Consider the following 22,100-nt stretch of genomic DNA (forward strand, 5'->3'; position numbering starts at 1 on the left):
TATTGGCTCTAAAGGTCACATACCCAACATCAGTCCACTGAATCAGTTTCAAAGTACATTTATTATTAGAGCCACTCTGAAGGAGATTCTCAGGTAGATGGAGGAAGTGATTTGAACATGTTCTCAAACCTTCCTTGGAAAAATATCTAGCATCCTCATTGACTCCTGGAATTCCTGATCCCAGAGAAGCAGCATTGGACATTGAGGTGACATGCCAAAGTTCAATAAATATGGCGGAAGGGTGGTATCTCCTTCCAAACCCACCACTACCCATCCCACCAGGCCTGCTGTGGATCCCACACCAGCTCATCACCCACATTTGAACCCACCAAGCTGGAGTAGATGTGAGATGTGACAAACTGCTGCAGGAGATGTTGTCTGTTCTGTGGCTTACATTAAGTAAGGCAAAGTTGAAGTTGGGGTGGAGCTGAAGTTCACTTTGCTGCTTTAGCGTTTTTTCCTCAGGCTGCTGATGCCTTCTAGCAAGTGGTGTTGCTCCTTCCTGTGTTACAACTGCAAATAAAGGATGATATGACTATGTCCAGATCTTCACCCTGGTTGGTGCCCTGGTGGTATGCTGTTACAGGAAGTTGAAGGCTAAGAACCACCAACAGGGAACTAGATGGCTTATCCACTCGGGTCTCAAAACTGAAAGGTCAGAATGAAGTCTAAGCCAGACTCCACTGGTGAACAATATCAGGCAATGCCATGACACAGATAGGAGAGATGCTGCCAAATAGTACCCAAGATCCAGATCCTTCCTACAGATGTTTCTTCCTATGTTCCAAATGTGTGTTGGTTGGTAGGTTAGTTGGCTATTGTAAATTTCCATGAGTGTGTAAGTAAGTGGTAAAATCTGAGGAAATGTGAGGAAAATGCACATGGTGTATAATTCTAAGACACTAAAATGGGATTAGTAAATATGCAGAGCGGTGTTTGGTAGCCAGCATAGACTGGATGGGCTGAATGACCTGTTTGCATGCTCCATGTTTCCACCACTCTGCCTTAAGCATTCTCAGTCTTACTCCCAGCTAGCTTGCCTGGTTTCCCTTTCATAGTCAAATAGGCAGTTGGCGCAGTTGTTTGGGAGGTGTGGTCCTTCAAACCAGGAGATATTGTTGGGATAGGAACAGGCCCTTCTGCCCACAACATCCATGCTGACTATGAAGTATCTATCTATGCTCATCGGAATTCATTACAGCCACATACACAATGATTAAGCTTCAGTTTATTTCCTTTGAAACAGCAACCATCAATCTCATTTAAAGTTAATGTCAGTAAATCACTCCTATCCCATATATGTGGTCGCAGCCTGGATTTCCATGCCAAGTGGCAGCAAGATTTTAAATATGACCAGCTGAGGAACTCTTTACACCACAGTTGATTATTTTGGATCCCCAACACTGGATTCCCAAACAAAGGCTGGGACCAGTCAACAAGTCCAAATCCCACCTTTACGTTCAATAAATCTGAAATTTTAACAAAAAGAAACCAGTTCAGTTATAGTAACAACCAACTGCCCTTTCCTCAGTCTAGCCTGTGTGTGACAGGGCTGGTCAGGGATGGGCAATATGCTGCCTATGTCTAAATTCCCTAAACAAGTACTGTAAAAACAACATAACTGTGTAAGTAGTGCCTTTGTATTGAAGGTGGAAGCATTATTAGAGTTTGTTCTTACTGATTGTTTACATAGACCCAAACAGCTGTCTCGAATCATCGCTAACTCTCAGCTAAGTTTCTCTTCCTTGAGATTCAGCTGTTCCAAACACGCCGGGCTACGTAGACCACTCATCCTATTAAATTGCACCCCCCCCCCAGAGTAGTCCCAATGCCATATTTATTTCTCTGTAACTCACTCACCTCCACATTCCCCTCAACAAGCTCCTCACCAGTTCTACTGCGATGGGTAATTTGCAGTGGCCAGTTAACCCATCTGCGTGCCTTTGAGGAAAAGTGTCGGGGGTCAGGATTGAACCCGAGTCTTTGGCGCCCTGAAAATCTAACCAGCTGCTCTGTGATTCATACCAGCCGTATTCCTGAGTAAGCCAGGAAATGTTTCATTTTGCCATTCGCATGTTTGGAGAACATGCATGAACTCTGGAACTAGAGCAAGCGGATGATATCTCCTCCCAGATTCCCCATCACACATCTCATGAGACTCCTACCACTCCTGTGGATTTCAGACCAGCCTCTTCAGCAACCCACTGACCTGAGTGGATGCCGGTCACCCCCACCCCATGCTGAAGGACTGCCACGAGAGAGTCGTCATTGTCTACTCTGCAGTTTACTTAAGTAAGTCAGAGTTAACATTGTGGTGGAGTGGACATTCACCTCGCTGGTTTAATGTTCATCCTCAGAGTGGTGGTGTCCTCAGGTCAGTGGTCTGTTTCTTTCTGTGCAAAGGGACAAAATGTCTGCTTTTGACAGGACAGTGTTGAATGAGCCACATCCCCAACTACTGTGTACATAAGGGCTAGGGTAATTACCAGCTCTCCAGATGAGACTGGCAACAGCAGTAAGAAGTAGGGGTATGCCGTTGGTCTCTTAAGGTTGCTGCACCCTTCGTTTCTGACTTTTCCTTCCATGACACTTTCCTGCACCAGCTCCATAATCTTACACTCCCAAAGCATTCACCAAGAAAGATAATCTTGCTCTGTCATTTTCCCCACAATACAAAGGTAGGGGTAACAGGCAATGAGATCACAAGGCTGTCTGGAAACTTAGGCCAGAGCAACAATTTGGCAACTGGGGGAGATTGTCGAGAAATTTGAAGTTGTCCCAAACAGAGAGAGATGAGCATTGTTTAACAAATATTTGGACTGAAACGTGGATGGGAACAGTTTAGAGGAATGTGGGCAAAAGGGACTAGCTAGATGGGCAGCATGGTTGCCATGGATGATTTGGGCAGCAGGGCTTATTTCCTGCCGCATTACTCCATTGCAAGAAATTGCAGAACACAGGGAACAGGAAGTTGCCCTGCAGGTATGCAGCAGGCAATTAGGGCAGCAAATGAAAATTATGCATTTGTTGCAGAAGGATAGAATATCAGAGAAGGGACATTTTGCTACAACTGGTGTGCCCTTTCCATAAGGAATGGTAAGCAGGCTGAGCCCAACACTCAATGGAAAAGTGAGAGGTGAAAGTGGGAGCTTTCCAAGAGGGATGATATGAAAATGCTTTCCCCTGTAGAGGAATCTAGAACCAAAGGCACATTTTCTGAAGGACCATGAATCTCCGGGGAGGCGGAGTCAATAGGAATATCTGGAGCCAGAAAGGGCAAATGTGTGTCTATAATGAATTCAGAGGGGTATAAAAGTCAGGCAGGTAGATGGGTGTGAGTTCAAGATCAGTTCCACTGTGACCTTATTGAATGATGGGTAAGGCTTGGAGGCGCAAGTAACCTTTATGATGAATCAGAGGGTAAGACACTCTAACAGCCCAACTCTTTTTTTTAATTTAGTGGTGTTTAAAAAGTTGAAGTTGCCACTCCCAATGGGAACATAACTACTTAGCAGTTAACTAAGTATGGTTAATATTTATCCAAGTAATTAATGGCCTTAATGCTTTGCTCGTTTAGTGTGGATAATACTTCAGCTGAACAGGAGTCAAGAGTAAAACTCTATGGATATTTCCCAAAAGCAAAAGGTGGTTGTGGTTGTTGGAAGCCTCAAGGAATTGCTGCTCTATCTTCTGCTTTATAATTGACTTTCTTCCAATGTATGCATGACTAAGGGATTTTATGCAGGTTATCCAATGTTTAGTTCTAATTGTAATGTACTATTAACAAAACTCTTCATGTCAGGATGCAGCAAGGCTTTTAAGTTCGAGCTGATAGGCAGAAAGGAGCTTCCTTTATCCAGAAGTGCAGGTCATTACTGTGTCCATCAGGAGAGGTTAACCATATCCCCTTTGACATTCAGTTACCATCAGCAAATCTCCCACTTTATTAGCAAATGACATTTCTTTCAATTCACCAGAATCTTTCCTGCATTTACAAGGCATAAGTCAAGAGTATGATGGAACATTCTCTCCCCTGTATGGATGAGGTTGGCTGCAGCAACAATCAGGTCCATCCAGGGGCAGCAGACCACTTCATTGGCACTCAATCCACCAGACTAAATTGAATTCATTGGCTGCAGTGTGCAGCATCCACAAAATGTGCTGCATCTGCCCAGGCTTTCCAACTGTATTGTCCAAATCTGTCATACCTGCCATGCTAGACAAGACCAGAGGTGTATGGGAACACATTCGAAAGTTCACCTCCTTCAAGCACACCATGGATCATCTCCCCTAATGCTTCTTAGATCAAAATTGTGGAGCTGTCAGCCTAATGACATAGTGCGAACACCTTCACTGCAGATATTGCAAAGGGTCGAGAGACTTCTTTGGGGTGCCCAATCATTCTATCCTCCTCTTGTATCTGCAGGACATCCTTGTGGAACTATTAGAGAAGTGCGCTGACGGATTGTGGAATGCAGAGCGGTATGAGTTAATCGCTGTCATTTACAAGCTCATTATCCCTATTTACGAAAAGCGGAGAGACTTCGAGGTGAGTAGTCGCTGAGTTCTGCTGAACCCTTGTATCTGCTTCCTCTGCTTGGAATCAACACTTCTGCAACCTTGATCTGGCCTTCTTCCCACTGCAGTTGGAGTGTCGGCTTAAGTACTTGTGGTTGGAATACAGTATGGGTCAACCACCAAACAACAACACATTAGCAAATAGCTCTATCATGGGTTTGCAAGTAAGACCAAACCTTGAAATTATACTTTTAATATGTATCAGCTGAGACTTTAATTCCCAAATTACTTTTTAATGATTTTAAGAAGCAGTATAATGCACAGTACAGTATTTGTTATAATTTAGTATTTCTGAACATTATCCCCCAGTGCCTCCTGCACATTATTGCCCAGTATGAACTTGCTCATTAGTTTGTGTGTGTTCATTTCAGAGGCTGGCTTTCCTGTACAACACGCTGAATGAAGCTTATAAGAAAATAATTCAAGTGCTTCACACGGGCCGCAGACTGTTGGGGACGTTTTTCCGAGTGGGATTCTATGGTCAGGTAAGTGTGAGAGCTAAATTTGCAATTCAGCATGCTTGAGGCAGATGAGTTCTGCCCTTCCTTTTGCACCCAAATCACTCATAATGTCACTAGAACTGCAGCTAACTCTTGACTTCTCTTCAGGATGATCACCCCTCCTAGCTTGGATGAGGGATGTGGGAAGTTCAACATTTCAACCAAATCGGAGCACCTCCAGCATGGTAGACTTCCCTCAGCTCTCGCAAGAAGCGGGGTCGCATTCAGAGATCACTGTAGTCAGATGTGAACACTGTCCCACCGGTTCAAATCCACCGCCAAAACATACACTCAGTGGCCACTTTATTAGGTACACCTGTACAACTGCTCACTAATGAAAATTTCTAATTGGCTATCATGTGACAGTAACACAATGCATAAAAAAGCGTGAGTAAGAGGCTCAGTTTTGTTCAGATCAAATATCAGGCTGTGGAAGAAATTTGACTTTGACTATGGAATGATTGTTGGTGCCAGATGGGAGGTTTGAGTATTCCAGAAGCTGCTGATCTCCTGTGATTCTCACGTACAACAGGCTCCAAAGATTACAGGGAATGGTGTGAAAAACAAAAAAGCATCCAGTGAGTAGCAGTTCAGTGGACAGATGTGCCTTGTTATGAGCAGTCAGAGAATGGACAGGCTGATTCAAGCTGACAGGAAGATGATAGTAACTCAGATAACGACACGTTACAACAGTTGTGTGCAGAAGAGCATCTCTGAATTCACAACGCATTGAACCTTGAAGTGGTTGGGCTACAGCAGCAGAAGACCAGGAGCCTATGCACAGTGACCACTTTATTAGGTACAGGAGGCCGCTGAGTGCATACTGCTCACATAATGTTGATTTCCACTTTGGTAGGTGGAGATACCAGTTGCTTTGTTTTCCTGCGGTGCTTAGACTGCTAAACAGAAAGTGAAGGCAACATTTCAGTGGAGTTTTAATCCATTGACAAAGGATTAATTCTACTCAGTGGTGCATTTGCCATTCAGGAATAGAGTGCGGAGAAATGAAATGAATAGATGTGTGACCTCAGGAATAAGAGCAGGAATTGGCATAGCTACAGAAGCTGACTTCATCGCTAAGTGACCAGATTTCAAACGAGATCATGCTCTCACCTGATCCTCCCATACTTTGAATTACCCGTGTCCCATGTCCTACTAATCTATCAAAGATCCAAGATACAAAGTACATTTATTATCCCACAGACAGTCACAAAACTAAGAAAACCATGGAGCCCTTTTAAATTTAAGTATCCAAACACACATTCCCCCATGTACAAAAACAAAAACACAAATCACGTAAATGGCAAAAACAAAAGCAGGCAAAGAATGCAGTATATAAAACACAAAATCAAGAAGGTCTGGGCATATTCAGTTCAGTTCCATCCAGCTCTGTGTCGCTTGTTATCTACAGGCCTCCCCAATCAAAATCATCCAAAGTAGCAACAAAAGAATAGGAGAAACCAGAAACAGAAGGACATCACAACCTGAACTAGAGAGTCCAATCCACAAAACACATTGATTAAACCTTGTCAAAGACCCAGGACTCTGGCATAATCCTTTGGCAGTATCATGTGAGAGAGTGAGAGAGATCATTCAATCACAGGGACCTTCCTTCGGGAGCAGTCAGTGATACATGAAGGTAACTTCCTCTGGCAGCAGCAAGAAAGAGGCTGGGAGATGGCACTGAATACCTGCTCACCTTCCACTCATGCCTCGATGATTTCAATCTTCCTCAGTGCTTCAGTCAGTGACAAATTGAGCCAATCACGGGCTTATCCCACCTCCAAGCTTCTTGGCCTTGAGGTCGCATGCTTCCTCACCAAGCACTCTTGGAGACAGAAAATCGCCAGATCGCTCAATTGGCCCGAAAACACACCATCAAAATGTAGATCACCAGCTCCAACAGCAGCAGAACTACATTTGAAAGAGAAAGAAGTTTAATAATTAGTTTCTTGAATCTTCTGGAGGATGCTGCCCATGGTCGTGTTGTACACTGGTGCAATCCTCTTCCGGAGATGAATGTTGAATTGGTGAATGTAATCTGATTGGAATCTTCTGGAAGGTGCAGACTGACTACTCCTCCCTGCACAAAAACATTTCCTCATGGAGAGAGTTCAGAGTACCAAGTTTCTGGGAGTACATGCTATGGAAAATCTCACCTGGTCCCCCAACACCACCTCTTCAGCCAAGAAAGCACAGAAAAGTCTCCACTCCTGAACAGATTGAGGTGAGCAAGGCTCTCCCCCCATGCCCACCCTAGTCTAACCAATTTATACAGGAGCACCATTTCCATCACTGTCTGGTATGAGAATTGCAAAGCATTTGAGCACAAATCCCTACAACGCATTGCTGAGAGAATCCTTAGGCTTTCTATTCTATCCATCCATGACATTTATCATGAATGATACATACACAAGGCCCTTTGTATTGTCAATGATCTGTCCCATCCTTCCAATAATCTCTTTGACCCCCCTGTCATTCCCCCACCACCATCTGGCAGGAGGTACAATAGCGTTGGGGCAAAAACTGTCAGGATGGGAACCAGCTTCTTCCCACAGGCCAAGGAATTACTGAAACCCCCACCACCACCCAGGTCTCATCAGTAAAGCATAGTGTTTCCTTTTTGACTTGTGTCATAAATGCGCCCTATTATTTGTGGTATTATAACTTTGTATGTTGTGAGTGAGTTGTATATACTGTGTTGTGCACCTTGGTCAAGAGATATTTAGCAGTAGAAAAGTATACAGTTGAATGATAATGAACTTGAACTGGAGCTTGCAAAATTACACTGTGATAAATAATTTTAACCACTTTCACTAACCTTTCCAGCTGTGAATTCCAATTGCTGCCCTCTTACTCTTCTGGCTTATCTACCACCCTCGTCTTTTGAACTGTCTTCCAAGGGCATTGATTCTTCACCCAAACTCCAAGTCATTCCACTCAATTAAGTGCCCTCACAACCACCTCTGCTTCATTGTAAACAACTCGGGTAATCAACATTTCATTAAAACTACAATATGAGATAACATCGTAAAATTTCCCATGTCTAACTTCTCGAACAGGAGAGAAAGCTGTCGTGTTCCTTTGGCCGAACTAGATTTTCATGCAGCTTTATTAAACATTGTCTGTTCTTCAGTTCTTGTTGTGGGTCAATAAAGAGAAAAAAATTTGTATGTCCCTTATCTACCTTTTCAAAGACTGCAGCTGCTTGTAATTATTGTTATTAGATATCCACGGCGTTTGTAGCTCACCTCCAGCACCTGTGGGTATAGTTCATGCAGGTGCTGACAATTTTTATATCTGTGGTTAGTCCAGCACAAAGGAATGGTTCTGATGTTGCTGTGCAAAGCATGCGCAGTCTGCTGATTTCAAAGATGCTACCATGCCTCTGCTATTAGATAAACCAATACATGCTAGATTAAATAAATCACGTACAATATAAATGTAAACACAAGAAAATCTGCAGATGCTGAAAATCCAAAGCAACACACACGAAATGCTGGAGGAACTCAGCAGGACAAGCAGCATCCAGGAAAAGAGTAAACAGTCGGTGTTTTGGGCCGAGACCTTTCGTCAGGTCCTGATGTTCTCATGAAGGATCTCAGCCTGAAACGTAAACTGTTTATTCTTTTCCATAGATGCCACCTGGCCTGCTAGTATAAATATAAATTTTGTTTTTCTGTTATGTCCATTGCCTCGGGACTCATACATTAGCATCACAAGGAGTTAACTGTTCTGTTATTAAACAAAATGAACGTAAGTTTGTACAGTCCTGTAAATAGAATCATAGAGAAGTACAGCACAGAGAAACAGGCCCTTCGACTCATTTTAGTCTGTGCCAAAACCACTTAAGCTGCTTATTCCCATCATCCTGCACCAGGACCATACACCTACTATCCATGTACCTATCCAAACTGCACCTAAATGTTGAATTCAAGCTTGCGTGAACCACTTGTGCTGGGTCATTCCACAATCCTCTTAGTAAAAAAAGTTTCCCCTCATGTTCCTCTTAAACTTCTCACCTTTCACCCTTAAGCCATGACCTCTGGTTGTAGTCCCACCCAACCTCAGTGGAAAAAGCCTGCTTGCATTTACCCTATCTATACCCCTGATAATTTTGTATACCTCTATCAAATCTCCCCTCAAACTTCTATGTTCTGAGGAATAAAGTCTGAACCTATTTAATCTTTCATCATAGCTCAGATCCACCAGACCTGGTAACATCCTTATAAGTTTTCTTCTGTACTCATTCAACCTTATTTACATCTTTCCTGTAGGGAGGTGACCAAAACTACACACAATACCCCAAATTAGGTCTCACCAGTGTCTTATACAACTTCAACATAACATCCCATCTCCTCTACTCAGTACATTGATTTCTGAAGGCCAATGTGCCGAAAGCTTTCTTTACAACCCTACCTATTCCCAGATCCCTTTGTTCTACCACACTCCTGAGTGCCTTACCTTTCACTGTGTAAGACCTACCCTGGTTGTTCCTACCAAAGTCAGACACCTTGCACTGTCTGCAAAAAATTCCATCTGCCATTTTTCAGAGCAAACACGAGAAAATCTGCAGATGCTGGAAATTCAAACAACACACACAAAATGCTGGTGGAACACAGCAGGCCAGGCAGCATCTATAAGGAGAAGCACTGTTGACGTTTCAGGCCGAGACCCTTCGCCTGCTGTGTTCCACCAGCATTTTGTGTGTGTTGTTGCCATTTTTCAGCCCATGTTTCCAGCTGATACAGATGCCCCTGCAAGCCACAATAGCTTTCCTCACTGTCCGCTGCATCCCCAGTCTTGAAGTCACCTGCAAATTTGCTGATCCAGCTAACCACAGTATCATCCAGATTGTTGATATAGAAGACAAGCAACAACAGACCCAGCACTGATCTCCCCAGCACACCACTGATTACAGGCCTCCAGTCAGAGAGGTGACCATCTACTACCACTCCACAAATCCATTATCTAATCTAATTTACTTCCCTACCTTGAATGAATGCAATCAATTCAAATGTTCTGTTATGGGCCAGATGTAGGTGAGGTAACATTCTCACTTGCTCTCTCTACACCTATCAGTGATGGAGTGTACCTTTCTGCGGGTATTTCAAAGTGAAGATTATCGTTATCATGAGGAGTGCCTGGGATAGGAATAACTTGTTTCTTAAGGGTCCAAGAGCTGGGCCTTGTGGGAGTCGGATGACACATTAATAACAAGTTATCAACGAGATGCGTGTGGATGTGCATTGGCACATGTAACACATCATGCAAATATATTATCATGTGTTTGCTTTGTTTATCAATGGCAAAAATTAGATGAGCAAATTTCTGGAAGGAAAGATAAATGATTTTGTACTGGCCAAACTACACTGAGTTTGTCATTTCTGCTTTAATTTCACCTCAAGGCATCTCAAGTTGTCTTTTAAATGTCACCATAAGGAACCTTATTCAGTGATTATACTGGAAGAGAAATGGTTTTATGGTAAACTACTTTCCAATATTATGGGATTTATCGAGGGCGATGTTGCCATTTTCATTGAGAGGGTGATGTGATATTTTTGCTTTTGACGACACAGAGAGTGACGTTCAATAAAAGAGCTGCATAATAAAACACAAATACCATATTAGAAAAAGGAGAGAGACTTCCCTTGTCGATTCCCTTTCCGGCTGTAAAGTTAATATCCCTGTTGTTTTTGACTTGCTTGGTGGAACAATTCAAACAAAAAGTTGCAAACACAATAAATTGTATTCCTGCACAGAAAACCCAGCCTTCTCCCTCACAGTCGCAATCTTTAAATGAGTTAATTTATAACCGTTGTGACGGCGCACTCGGGAAAATAAACTGACTTTATGAAAGAAGGCAACGAACAAAAAGCTCACAATGGTTCTTTAATCATACATGGAGTGATAATATCAGACAACCTGACTCTTACCTACAGGGCCACACATTGTTGAGAGCTGGAAAAAAGCCAGAGAGTAAGACAGGCCTATCAAAAAAACAAAATCCTGTGAAATAAAGCGAAAACTCTGTGTTATCTTATGGCTGACAGTGAAATATCCAAAATTACTGCACACCAACAGAGGGATTCTTCTTCAGCTATGAATAAATGTGTCACAACTATCACTATCTTCATCAGGAACTACATAGACAAGCGTATGCCTCGGAGAGCATACTGAAACTTCACAAGGCAGAAGCCCTGGATGATCCAAGAGATTTGTAGTCTGTGGAGGACTAGATCTATGCCATTCGAGATTGGGGAGATGGAATCCTGTAAAAAGTCCAGGTTTGACCTATGGAAGGGCATCTTGAGAATGAAAGGCTAGTTCTGAGTGAAGCTAGAGATGAAACTGGATGTGTGACACTGTGGCAGGGTTTGTATGCCACTATTTCTAAGTATATGACAGCTAACAGTATAAAGTGTAGTGATCTTTCACTCCCCAAAGAGCTTCATGCAATCTATGCACACTTTGAAAGGGAGAATAATGTTGTAGCTGGGCAACACCCCATAACATCTGGTGACCCTTTAATGTCTACCACCCAAGGTGATGTTTGAATATTGTTCAAGTAGTTCAACCCTCACAAGGCGTCAGGCCCTAACAGTGTACTGAAAACACGTGCCAAACAAGTGGCTGGAGTACAGTATTCAAATAAATGTTTAAACATTCTGAATCACCATAGACAAAATACTGGAAGAATTCAGCAGGTCAGGCAGCATCTATGGAAATGAATATACAGTCGAAGTTTCAGGCTGAGACCCTTCTTAAGGACTGGAAAGGAAGGGGGAAGACACCGGAGTCCAGACCTCAATTCAAAGGAGAATTTGTGGCTGGACTTGAAAAGGGCTGTTCACTCACAATCCCCATGCAATCTGACAGAGCTTGAAGAGTTTAGTAAAAAAAAGAATGAGGAAAAGTTGTCGTGTCCAGATGTGCAAACCTGATAGTGACCTATCCACACAGACTCGAGGCTGTAATTGCTGCCAAAGGTGCATCTACTAAATGCTGACTTGAAGGGGGTGAATATTTATGCAATCAATTATTTTATGTTTTATATTTCTAATTAATTTAGATCACTTTGGAGTGATCTGTTTTCATTTTAAAACTAATGAATCTTTTTCTGTTGATCAATGTAAAAAGCCACTGTAATTCAGTGTTGTAAAATAATAAGACATGAAACCTTCTGGGGGTGGGGCGAGGGTAAAAATTAATGGGTTAGATTTGAGAGCCAGCATAGATTTGATGAATGAAGTACTTAAAAGATATGAAAATATTTCTTTCCCTAAGTTGTTCAGCCAGAAGATACAGGCTCTGTAACTACCCTGTTGTGGCTTAGGAGAAATTTGTTTCATCTTTAAACTTCAGATCATAGTGCCCTTCTGGTTAACCATTTTCACAGTTCAAAGTACATGTATATCATCATATCCAACCCTGAGTTCCATTTTCTTGTGGACATAGTCAATAAATAATGACGGAATAATAACCATAACAGAATCGATGAAAGACCACCCATCTTGTGTGTTCAACCAGAATGTAAAAGACAACAAACTGTGCAAGTACAAAAAGAAAGAAATAATAAATAAATAATATTGAGAACATGAGATGAAATGTCCTTGAAAGTGAGTCCGTAGGTTCTGGGAACATTTCAATGATGGAGCTGGTGAAGTTGAATGAAGTTTGGTTCAAGTGACTAAGAAGTAATAATTGTTCCTGAATCAGTTGTGTGAATCCTGAGGCACCTGTATCTTCCTCCTGAGGGAGGCAATGAAAAGAAGGCTTGTCCTGGGTAGTGATGATGAATGCTGCTTTCCTGCAATGATATATCATGTAGATGTGCTCAATTTTTGGGAAGGCTTTACCCATGATGGAATGAGAAGTATCCACTAATTTTTGTAGGATTTTACGTTCAAAGGCACTGGCTGTGATGCAGCCAATCAATATACTCTCCACTACACAACTGTAGAGGTTTGTCAAAGTTTTAATGTCATACCGAATCTCTACAAACTTCTAAAGAAGTAGAGATGCTGTTGTGCTTTCTTCGTAATTGTTCATTAGAAAGGTAATTTGAAATACTAGCACTAAGGAATTTAAAGGTGCTGACCCTCTCCTCCTCTGATCTACTGATGAGACTGACCTGTGGACCCCTGGTTTCCTTCTCCTGAAGTCAATAATCAACTCCTTGGTCTTGCTGGCATTGAGTGAGGGGATTGTTGTTATGGCATCTTTGAGCTGATTTTCAATCTCCCTACAATATGCTGATTTGCACCACCTTTGATTCAGCCTGCAACAGTGTTGTCATCAGCAAACTTGAATAAGGCATTGGCGCTGTGCTTAGCCACATAAATGTAAAGCGAGTTGAGCAGAGGTCTAAGCGCCCAGGCTTGTGGTGCACCTGTGCTGATGGAGATTGTGGAGGAGTTTTTGTTGACAAACTGAACTGACTGGAGTTTGCAAGTGAAGGAAATCAATGATCCAATTGCACATGGAGGTTCTGAGGCCAAGATCTTGGGAGATTATTCATTAGTTTTGAGAGGTTGGTAGTGTTAAATGAAGATCAGTGGTCAATGAAGAGTATCCTGATGTATGCATCTTCACTGTCCAGATGTTCCTATGTTGAGTAAAGAGCAAATGAATTGGTTGTGCTGGTAGGCAAGTTGGAATATATTTCTTAATCCTTTATTGTCTTTCTCTTTTAAGAGCTTCTTTGAAGAGGAAGATGGAAAGGAATATATCTACAAGGAGCCCAAGCTGACCAGGTTACCGGAGATATCTGAGAGACTGCTCAAACTATATGGTGATAAATTTGGAGCCGAGAATGTGAAAATAATCCAGGATTCCAACAAGGTAACTGGAAAACAAACCACAACAGGCAAAAGTAGGTGATGTGGGAGGGGGAAGGGTATGAAACTTGGTGAATTGTGGCTGCATTGGGAGGAAACAGAAGGGGGATGAACACAGGATGGAAGGTTATCTGGAATTATAAAATCTATTGTTAATGCCATTTGTTTGTGGACTACTCAGGTAGAATTACTAATATTGTATGAAACCCTGTGTCCTTTCATAAAATTCCAACAACACTCCCTGCTGCTAATTGTCCATTCATGGATTTGCGCATATATGCGGTCAGTCCTTTTTTAATGTATACATTGAGGAACCAATCATTGTGTATATAAATGCAGTAATCAGTCTCCAGACCACTCATGTCAAGTGACTCCACAGTAAGCACTATTCCATTAGCAAGCAAACTTTACTTACATGGCTATACCTTGTTAATTAATTTCCTTTTGAGTAATTAAGGGTTTATTATTCCATAATAATGATTTAGAATATTATAGAGTATATTTAGTTTTATTTGGGGTCTGTAGGTTAAATAGAGAAGCTCTTATTTGTGTCTAAGTATTAGTTATCTACAGTCAGTTTGTTCCTCCATTCCTTGCCTGTGCTTACGTATTGGTGTTGCATGCTTGACGCTGTTCAGCTCCACTTTCCCATCTTGTGCTGTAAATCCCTGATGTTACACTGATAGTTCCAGAACCACAGCATGGTGAACTCCATGAGCACACACCTCTCTGCACACCTAATAGAGAGGAGATGGGGAGAGAGATGCAGTCCATCAAAGCTGAAGAGAAAAGCCAGTTGTTGAGCATACCAACCACAACAGATGTCAGGAAACAAGGCCTCCGTTTTCTCTAAATGTCTGTGGCCTGGAACACAAGCCTTTCCACTCTAATTTCCCTTCTTTCCAATACATCACCTCTCCTAGGTATGCCTCTGAGATAACTGGTATGGCAGTACACCAAGGAGTTAGGAGAGGGACAGCATGGTATCACTTATTGCTGAGTGAATAAAATACACATGCAGGCAGGTTATGTTTCAGTGACATCGAGCATTAGCAAGTCCATATCTGGCATACCATGGACAATATCAACCTATTTATTGAAGGATAGATGTTAACACATTAGAAGCAGTTTAGGAAAGGTTTATTGGACAAGTCATTGTAGTGATAAGCTTTGCCTTATGAGCAAAAGTTTGAACAAGCTGGACTTGTCTTGCTCTGTATTTCAAAAAGGGTGAGAGTGGGCTTCATTAAAACATGTAAGGCGTTGAGAGCTCTTGTCAAGGTAAGTGAGGAAAGGATTCTTCCTCCTGTGGAATAAGGTGGAATTAGACATCACTGTTTAAATATAAAGTGATATGTCCTTCTTGATGTGGTTTATTATTTTATGTCTAATGACTAGATCTTGGTGTTTAATTGTAAGTTCACAGCTGTGGTTGGTGACTAATATTTGCGTTGTTAAGCAATTAGCTTTTGCCTTCAGGTCAGCCATTTTATATCATTTGTACATTTCATTTAGTCACCATTAGTTAGAAGCACTTTGTTAGGAGTTGAAGGAATTTCAATCAATATTTGAATTTACCTTTTGTGGAAATGCTGAGTCTTTTTAACATCAGCTCCTTGCGTACTCTAACACGCCGGTGAACAATAAAACCACCTTCAGCTACAGCTACGATGGGACTGGAGTTTACCAATCCATTTAGTTTAAGAAAACAGGGAGACTCTTGAGAGAGGGCAGAAATGTGGATAAATTGAAAAATATTTTCTCACAGGGAGCCATGAATCTATTTACAGTAAATATAATCAAGACAAGCATTCATTGTCACATCAGTTCAATGCATTCCTCTCCAGTGCCTCAGCAACACTGATGGTCCTTCATCAAATCTGCACCAGTGAAGCGACTCAGAAGCTGTAAAACAAGACCCTGTCAGTTAATGCCCAGGATAGCTGGACTCTAGTTTTTTCTTCCATACAGTGCCTTAGTCAGGCAGTAAGTAGCAAGATGCCACGTTCCCTATTGTGGACAAGCTAGTATAGGTGTGAAGCCAAAGAGCTCTCAGCTAGCTGTCAAATCTCACACTTTACAAAATGAGTTTAAGTCAAGCTCAAGTTTATTATCGTGGTCATACATACATGAAATTTAACTTCTTGGAGGAGCAGCATCACAGTGCATTACAAACATAAATTACCTACATTTAGATTAGTGTAAATTCTTCCATGATGAAATAAAGTTTGATACGGGCTCCCTGTCCATTGCTCTTCACTCATGATCACTAATCATTGTCCTTTGTCAGTGAACAAATAGTACCCTCATGACCTCTTATCATCTGAGTTGAATTTGCTCTGTAAATCTTAGCTTTTAATTTGCTTTTGAACTGGAGTTCTTGAGAAAAGGCAGGTTTATTGCCCCCTGTAAACTGCTCCTTGTGTGTAGGTAGGTGGTGAAACCTGGGGGTGGGGGGAGTTGATGAGAATATGAGGATTTTTTTTAAATGGGGATTAATGTAATATTAATGCAAAGTGTTGGTTGATATTTGGCGTGGATTTGGTGGGCCACTTATGTGCTACATCTCTCTATAGCTCTAACAAAAGCATAGTTAGGCATTAATATAAGTTCTTATTTGATAGTTGCCATAGATTTGTAGTGTAGGTCAGTATTTGATGGTGCGTCTATGATATGATGATAATGCATGCTTGATGAAGTTGCTAAAGTCCTATCACTGTGCTGGGTGCATCTGGATACCAATAAAAACAACTTAAAGGAAGACATTGAAACAAAGTTGGGCTTGGTTCATTCTCTGCAGCAGCAAACCAGGTTGGACCAATCCTCTTTGAGTAGACTTGACTCTTTAGTTATAATGTGTACTGTGGTGCGACTGTGCTTCATGAGTGACTAAAGAATTCTTTGCAAGGCATGGCCATATATTTATTGCACTCTGCTTGGCATCATTAAAGTGTGTAGCAACACACACAAAATTCAGGTGGAATGCAGCAGGACAGGTAGCATCTATAGGAAGAAGTACAGTCGACTTTTGGGGCTGAGACCCTTCGTCAGGACAAACTGAAAGAAAAGATAGTATGACATTTGAGAGGGGAAGGGGGAGATCTGAAATGATAGGAGAAGATAGGAGGGGGAGGGATGAAGCTAAGAGCTGGGAAGTTGAGTTAACTTGGTGTAGAAGTGTGTCACATGAGTAGAGGATTTAGGTAGAGTTAATCAAAGTAAGTCACACAAGCACAAGAGACCTTATCTTATTTAGAGATTATTTTGTAATGTAATGCACAAAAATATTAAGCACCACAAATCAATTCCTGCACCGAAATTACTTAAGTCACCTTCAAAATGCTAGTGAAATGCAGCAGGCCAGGCAGCATCTATAGGGAGAAGCATTGTCGACGTTTCAGACCCTTCAGGTCTCGGCCTGAAACGTCGACAGTGTTTCTCTCTATAGATGCTGCCTGGCCTGCTGCGTTCCACCAGCATTGTGTGTGTGTTGCTTGAATTTCCAGCATCTGCAGACTTCTTCGTGTTTGCTTAAGACACCTTCGTGTTGTTAGGATCTGCTTGAAGAATGCAGTTACAGCAGAATTTAAAAGTATGTTAACATCGATAAGGTATGCAGATAGATCCCTCTGTCAGTGAATAGCGTAACACTGCATTGCTAAGGAGAGTGGGAGGTAGGTAAAATAAGTGGCTAAAATAAAAGGGAGTAGAGATATACAGGGACAGTAGAATGTGAATAGGACCTATCCTTTGGGAAGGTAAACGCCAAGAGATGCAGTTGTATTGTACAATCTCTCTCCTTGTGTCCCTCAGCCCTGTCCACCGGTTAGATCTCTGAACTCATTGTCATTTTTCCTGCACCACCCCCCATGTCCCCCTCTCTGCTAGTTTTGAGAAAGCTGTTAGTCTTTGTACTAGGTCAGGGGTCAGCAACCTTTACCACTGAAAGAGCCACTTGGACCCGTTTCCCACAGAAAAGAAAACACTGGGAGCCGCAAAACCCGTTTGACATTTAAAATGAAATAACACTGCATACAACGTTTTGTGTTGCCTTTATGCTATGTATAAACAAACTATAATGTGTTGCATTTATGAAATTGATGAACTCCTGCAGAGAAAACGAAATTACATTTCTGCATGCAACAAAAACATTTTGAACTCCGAAAAAAAGACGTTGGGTTGAAGGTTACTTTTAAGTAAAATACTCAACGTCTATTTGAGTCCTTCTTGTATTTATGAAAAACGCCAAACTTAAATTTGCCGCCAGCAGCAAACCAAAAATAACGTCAGCCAGCTGTCAACCTGAAAAATAAAAGGACTATTTCACTGAACAATGAAAACATATGAATATACGTAAAATAATAGGCAATTAAAATATTTATCATACTTGGTCAGGTTGACTCACATCTGACAATGCAGTCGTATTCAGTAGGGATGGATCAATGCTTAGGGGAGTGACCGGGAAGGATAATGTGTTTTTTTCCTCTCTGAACTCACAGAAGCGTTTCCCAAACGATGTTTGCATTGCGATGATTGCAGAATGTAAATACTCCGAATTTATCATGTCGTGACCTTGTTTGAACTCTCTCAAATTGGGGAAGTGAGACAATGTGCCTTTCTGTAAATCTCTGGCAAGCAACGTCAACTTGCGCTCGAATGCCAAAACATCCTCCAACATGTGCAGGGCTGTACGTCCTTACCCCTGAAGAGCTGTGTTCAGCGTGTTCAGGTGCGCTGTCATGTCTACCATGAAGTGTAGCTTTTCCAGCCACTCTGGCTGTTCCAGCTCAGGAAAGTTGAGCCCTTTGCTGCCCAGGAAAGTTTTCACTTCTTCCAGACACGCGACAAAGCGTTTCAGCACCTCCCCTCTGGAGAGCAGCGATAAAAACACGTTGTAGCGGTGTGCTACACGCAGTCAGTAAACTGCAGTCAAAGATAGCTTTATTCGAACTAAACAGCCTTGCTTTTAAGCCTCCCTCAACCCGCCCCCCCATGGGCGCGGATGCTGCAAAAGACACGTACTCACAAACCCCCGTAGGCTATCTCCCTTAGCCTGGACGCTGGCTAATTGTGAGCCGGTTCGGATGTGTCAGGAAATGGGTCGCCACAACGTCTTATTTAGATTGTACAAGATCACCATAATCTTCAAATTTAGATTTACATTTCAAAAACTAACAAACTAACATAAAATACATTTTAATTAAATACTGACCATGTAGCGGTGTGCTACACGCAGCGCTAAAATTACGGCACGGAGTCGGTAACTGCAGTCGAAGGAAAAAACTTTATTCGAAATCTTCAGCCTCACTTTTAAGCCTCCCTCAACCTGCCCCCCATGGCGCAGAGGCTCCAAAGCTCTGTGCTCGCAAACCCCCGTAGGCTATCTAATTGTGAGTCGGTTCGGATGTGCCAGGAAAAGGGTCGCCACAACCAATTATTTCCCAAAGCAACAGGGAGCCGCAGCACAGACGTAAAAGAGCCACATGTGGCTCCGGAGCCGCGGGTTGCCGACCCCCGTACTAGGTTATACTCGATAAAGGATATGATGCAAAGAGAAGGCTTACTGACAAGTATGACTGACCTGATGTGAAATAGTTCAAATGCCTCTTTTGGCACAAGTGGGGCTGCATTGTTTTGTAGTGGAATGCAATCTCTCAAGAAACAAAAGTAAAACAATTTGAGAAACTGGCATTTGTCATTTTCTATCTTGAAATCTGTTCTCAGTTACACAAAATGCCAGCAATGCTGATGAGCAAGAACAGTATTTTTCAACTTATTGAAAAGCCAATTCTTTCATTAATGATGGAAAAATTGGTTGTCACAAGACACAAGAGACAGGAGTATAAATATCGAACTGCCAGTGGAATTTATCTATTCTAGCAGAAGCTGCAGGAGCAGAGATAGTTGATATTTCCAGATGAAACCACGCACCAGCACTGAGAGTGTAAAGGGGAGATAGCTACTATGAAGAGGTGAGGTGGAAGATGGGGGCAGGAGCTGGCACATGATAAATGAAACCAAATGAGGAGGTGGATTAAGAGGAGGGGGAAGGGGAGGGTGGAAATGGAGCAGAAGCTGGATGATAATGTGTAGACACAAGAGGCTGCAGAAGTAAGAATCTGAGAAGTAAGGTTCATTTATTATCAAAATATACAACTTGACATTCTTCTTCTCCGGCTCGCCATGAAACCAAGACAGAAAAGAAAGGCAGCACGATCATCAATTCCCAAGTTACCCCTCCCCATGCAAAAAAAAATGAACAGAATGGAACAGGCACATCAAGCCTCAAGTCCCACCTGCTGCTCAAAAAAAGACAAAGACTGGACAGGAACAACAATCTCCAAATCTCTCTCTCCACACAAAAAAACTAATAAAAACAGAGCAGGCATATCAATCCCCCTTCCTGCACAAAAAAAAAACCAAGCAAGATCAGGCAAAAAACACAGAATATTTTATAAAAACTATAAGACTGAAAAAAAAGTCTGTAGTCCAAGTCCACATCCAAAGCGCAGAAAACCTGGGCAACACTCCTCCGGGCACAGCGGCAGGCCTTTTCCTCTCTGTAGTAAAGCAATCAAAAGACAGACAGCCAATGCTCACCATTCGCACTGGCAATGATGCTTCAATCTCCCTCATTGCACTAATAGGCACACAATGGAAGATTTAATCAGCAAAATGATGTCAAACAATGGCTCGCACCCAGTCCTGCAGCCTTCTCACCATTGAAGTTTGTGTACATGTCTGTGTACTCTGTCTCCTGGAGATTGCAGAGCACTGAAGCCCCCAAACGATCTCCAAACTTCTGCATTTGCCTTGAGGTTTCAGTCTCCCTTGTTGCTTGAGCTGACGACCAGTGGAAGCTGAGGAGGGTGGTAAGTGGAACTAAATGGGGAGGATGGGCAGCTGGAACAGGGTGAGGGAGCTGGTTAGTGGAGAGGAGGGGAGAAACAAGCACAGATTGTGCATTATCTGAAGCTTTCCATTAGGTTATACACTACCCAAGAGGAACATGTGTTCTGTTCCTCAAGTAAATTTTATTATTATTGTCACATTTTAAATTACTTATTATTTATTGGGATACAGCATTGAAATAGGCCTTTCCAGCCCTTCAAGCCATGCCACCCAGCAACCCCTGATTTAAGCACAGGGCAATTTACAATGATCAATGAACCTACCAACCAGTACGAATTTGAAATGTGGGAGGAAACCAGAGCACCCAGAGGAAACCCACGTGGTCACGGGTACAATGAAAACCTTTGTTTTGCCTGCCATCCATACAGATCATTTCATCACATCAATACACTGAGATAGCAGAAGGGGAAAACAATAACAGAATGCAGAATAGAGTTATAGATAGAGAGTTTGGTGCAGATAGTAAATAAGATGCAAGGCCAAAACAAGGATATTGTGAATACAGGAGCCCATCTCGCTGTACCGTTCCTGACTTTAACAGCAGGATCTAAGCTATCCTTATGCCTGTTAGAATGTGTTTTCAGGTGTTTGTATCTACTACTCGATGAGAGAGAATATTTGGGATGGGTGTTGTTTTTGACTTTGTTGACTACTTTGCCAAGGCCACGAAGGGGAGGCTGCTTTCTGTGATGTGCTAGCTGCTTCGGTAACTGCAGTTTCTGGTGCTTATAGGCAGAGCAGTTGCCGTACTGAACTGTGATGCACCTCGACAGAATGACGCTATGGTGAGGGTCAAATGGGTTTTGCCAAACTTCTTATGGTCATAAAAAGGTATTTAGCATTTGGAAAAGGCTGAGGATGCAAGTCTGTGTGGGAGTGGGAAAGGGATGAAACCGGGAGTCAAGTATGGGCATTGCATCGAACATCTCTACTACGCCTGATCATTCTGAAAGAGCCCTAGCTCTGGTGTATTAGTCGAAATACAAGCTCATTCACTTAGAGTTTGGTGCGAGTACATATTGATGCTTACAGGTTTAAAATTCAGAAATTTATGCTGCAATTGGTACTATTGGCAGAGAAGAGAATTTGAGGCCATCTGAAATTAACTATAATCTTATTGAATGAGGCAGGCTTGAGAGGCTGAATGGCCTACTCTTGTTCCTATTTTCTTTAAGTTTCTCTTAATGTAACCAGGTTTCAGTTTCGTCATTCTCAATACAGTGCAGAAATAAGCCCTTAAGCGCAACTGATTGATACCAACCATGATGCC

General features: G+C 42.2%; 1 protein-coding gene across 2 annotated transcripts in view; it reads left to right on the top strand.

Annotated features, from left to right (window-relative positions):
- dock11 (dedicator of cytokinesis 11) overlaps window positions 1-22,100 on the top strand; it is a 307,563-nt gene that overhangs the window by 246,633 nt on the left and 38,830 nt on the right. For both annotated transcript variants that reach the window (XM_059977401.1, XM_059977402.1), the window contains exons 46-48: window positions 4,427-4,549; window positions 4,950-5,063; window positions 13,776-13,922. In XM_059977401.1, the coding sequence (XP_059833384.1) occupies window positions 4,427-4,549; window positions 4,950-5,063; window positions 13,776-13,922 (384 nt within the window). The remainder of the gene's footprint in view (window positions 1-4,426; window positions 4,550-4,949; window positions 5,064-13,775; window positions 13,923-22,100) is intronic.

This window comes from Hypanus sabinus, chromosome 8 (assembly GCF_030144855.1).
Source record: "Hypanus sabinus isolate sHypSab1 chromosome 8, sHypSab1.hap1, whole genome shotgun sequence".
In the NCBI taxonomy this organism is placed as follows: Eukaryota; Metazoa; Chordata; class Chondrichthyes; order Myliobatiformes; family Dasyatidae; genus Hypanus; species Hypanus sabinus.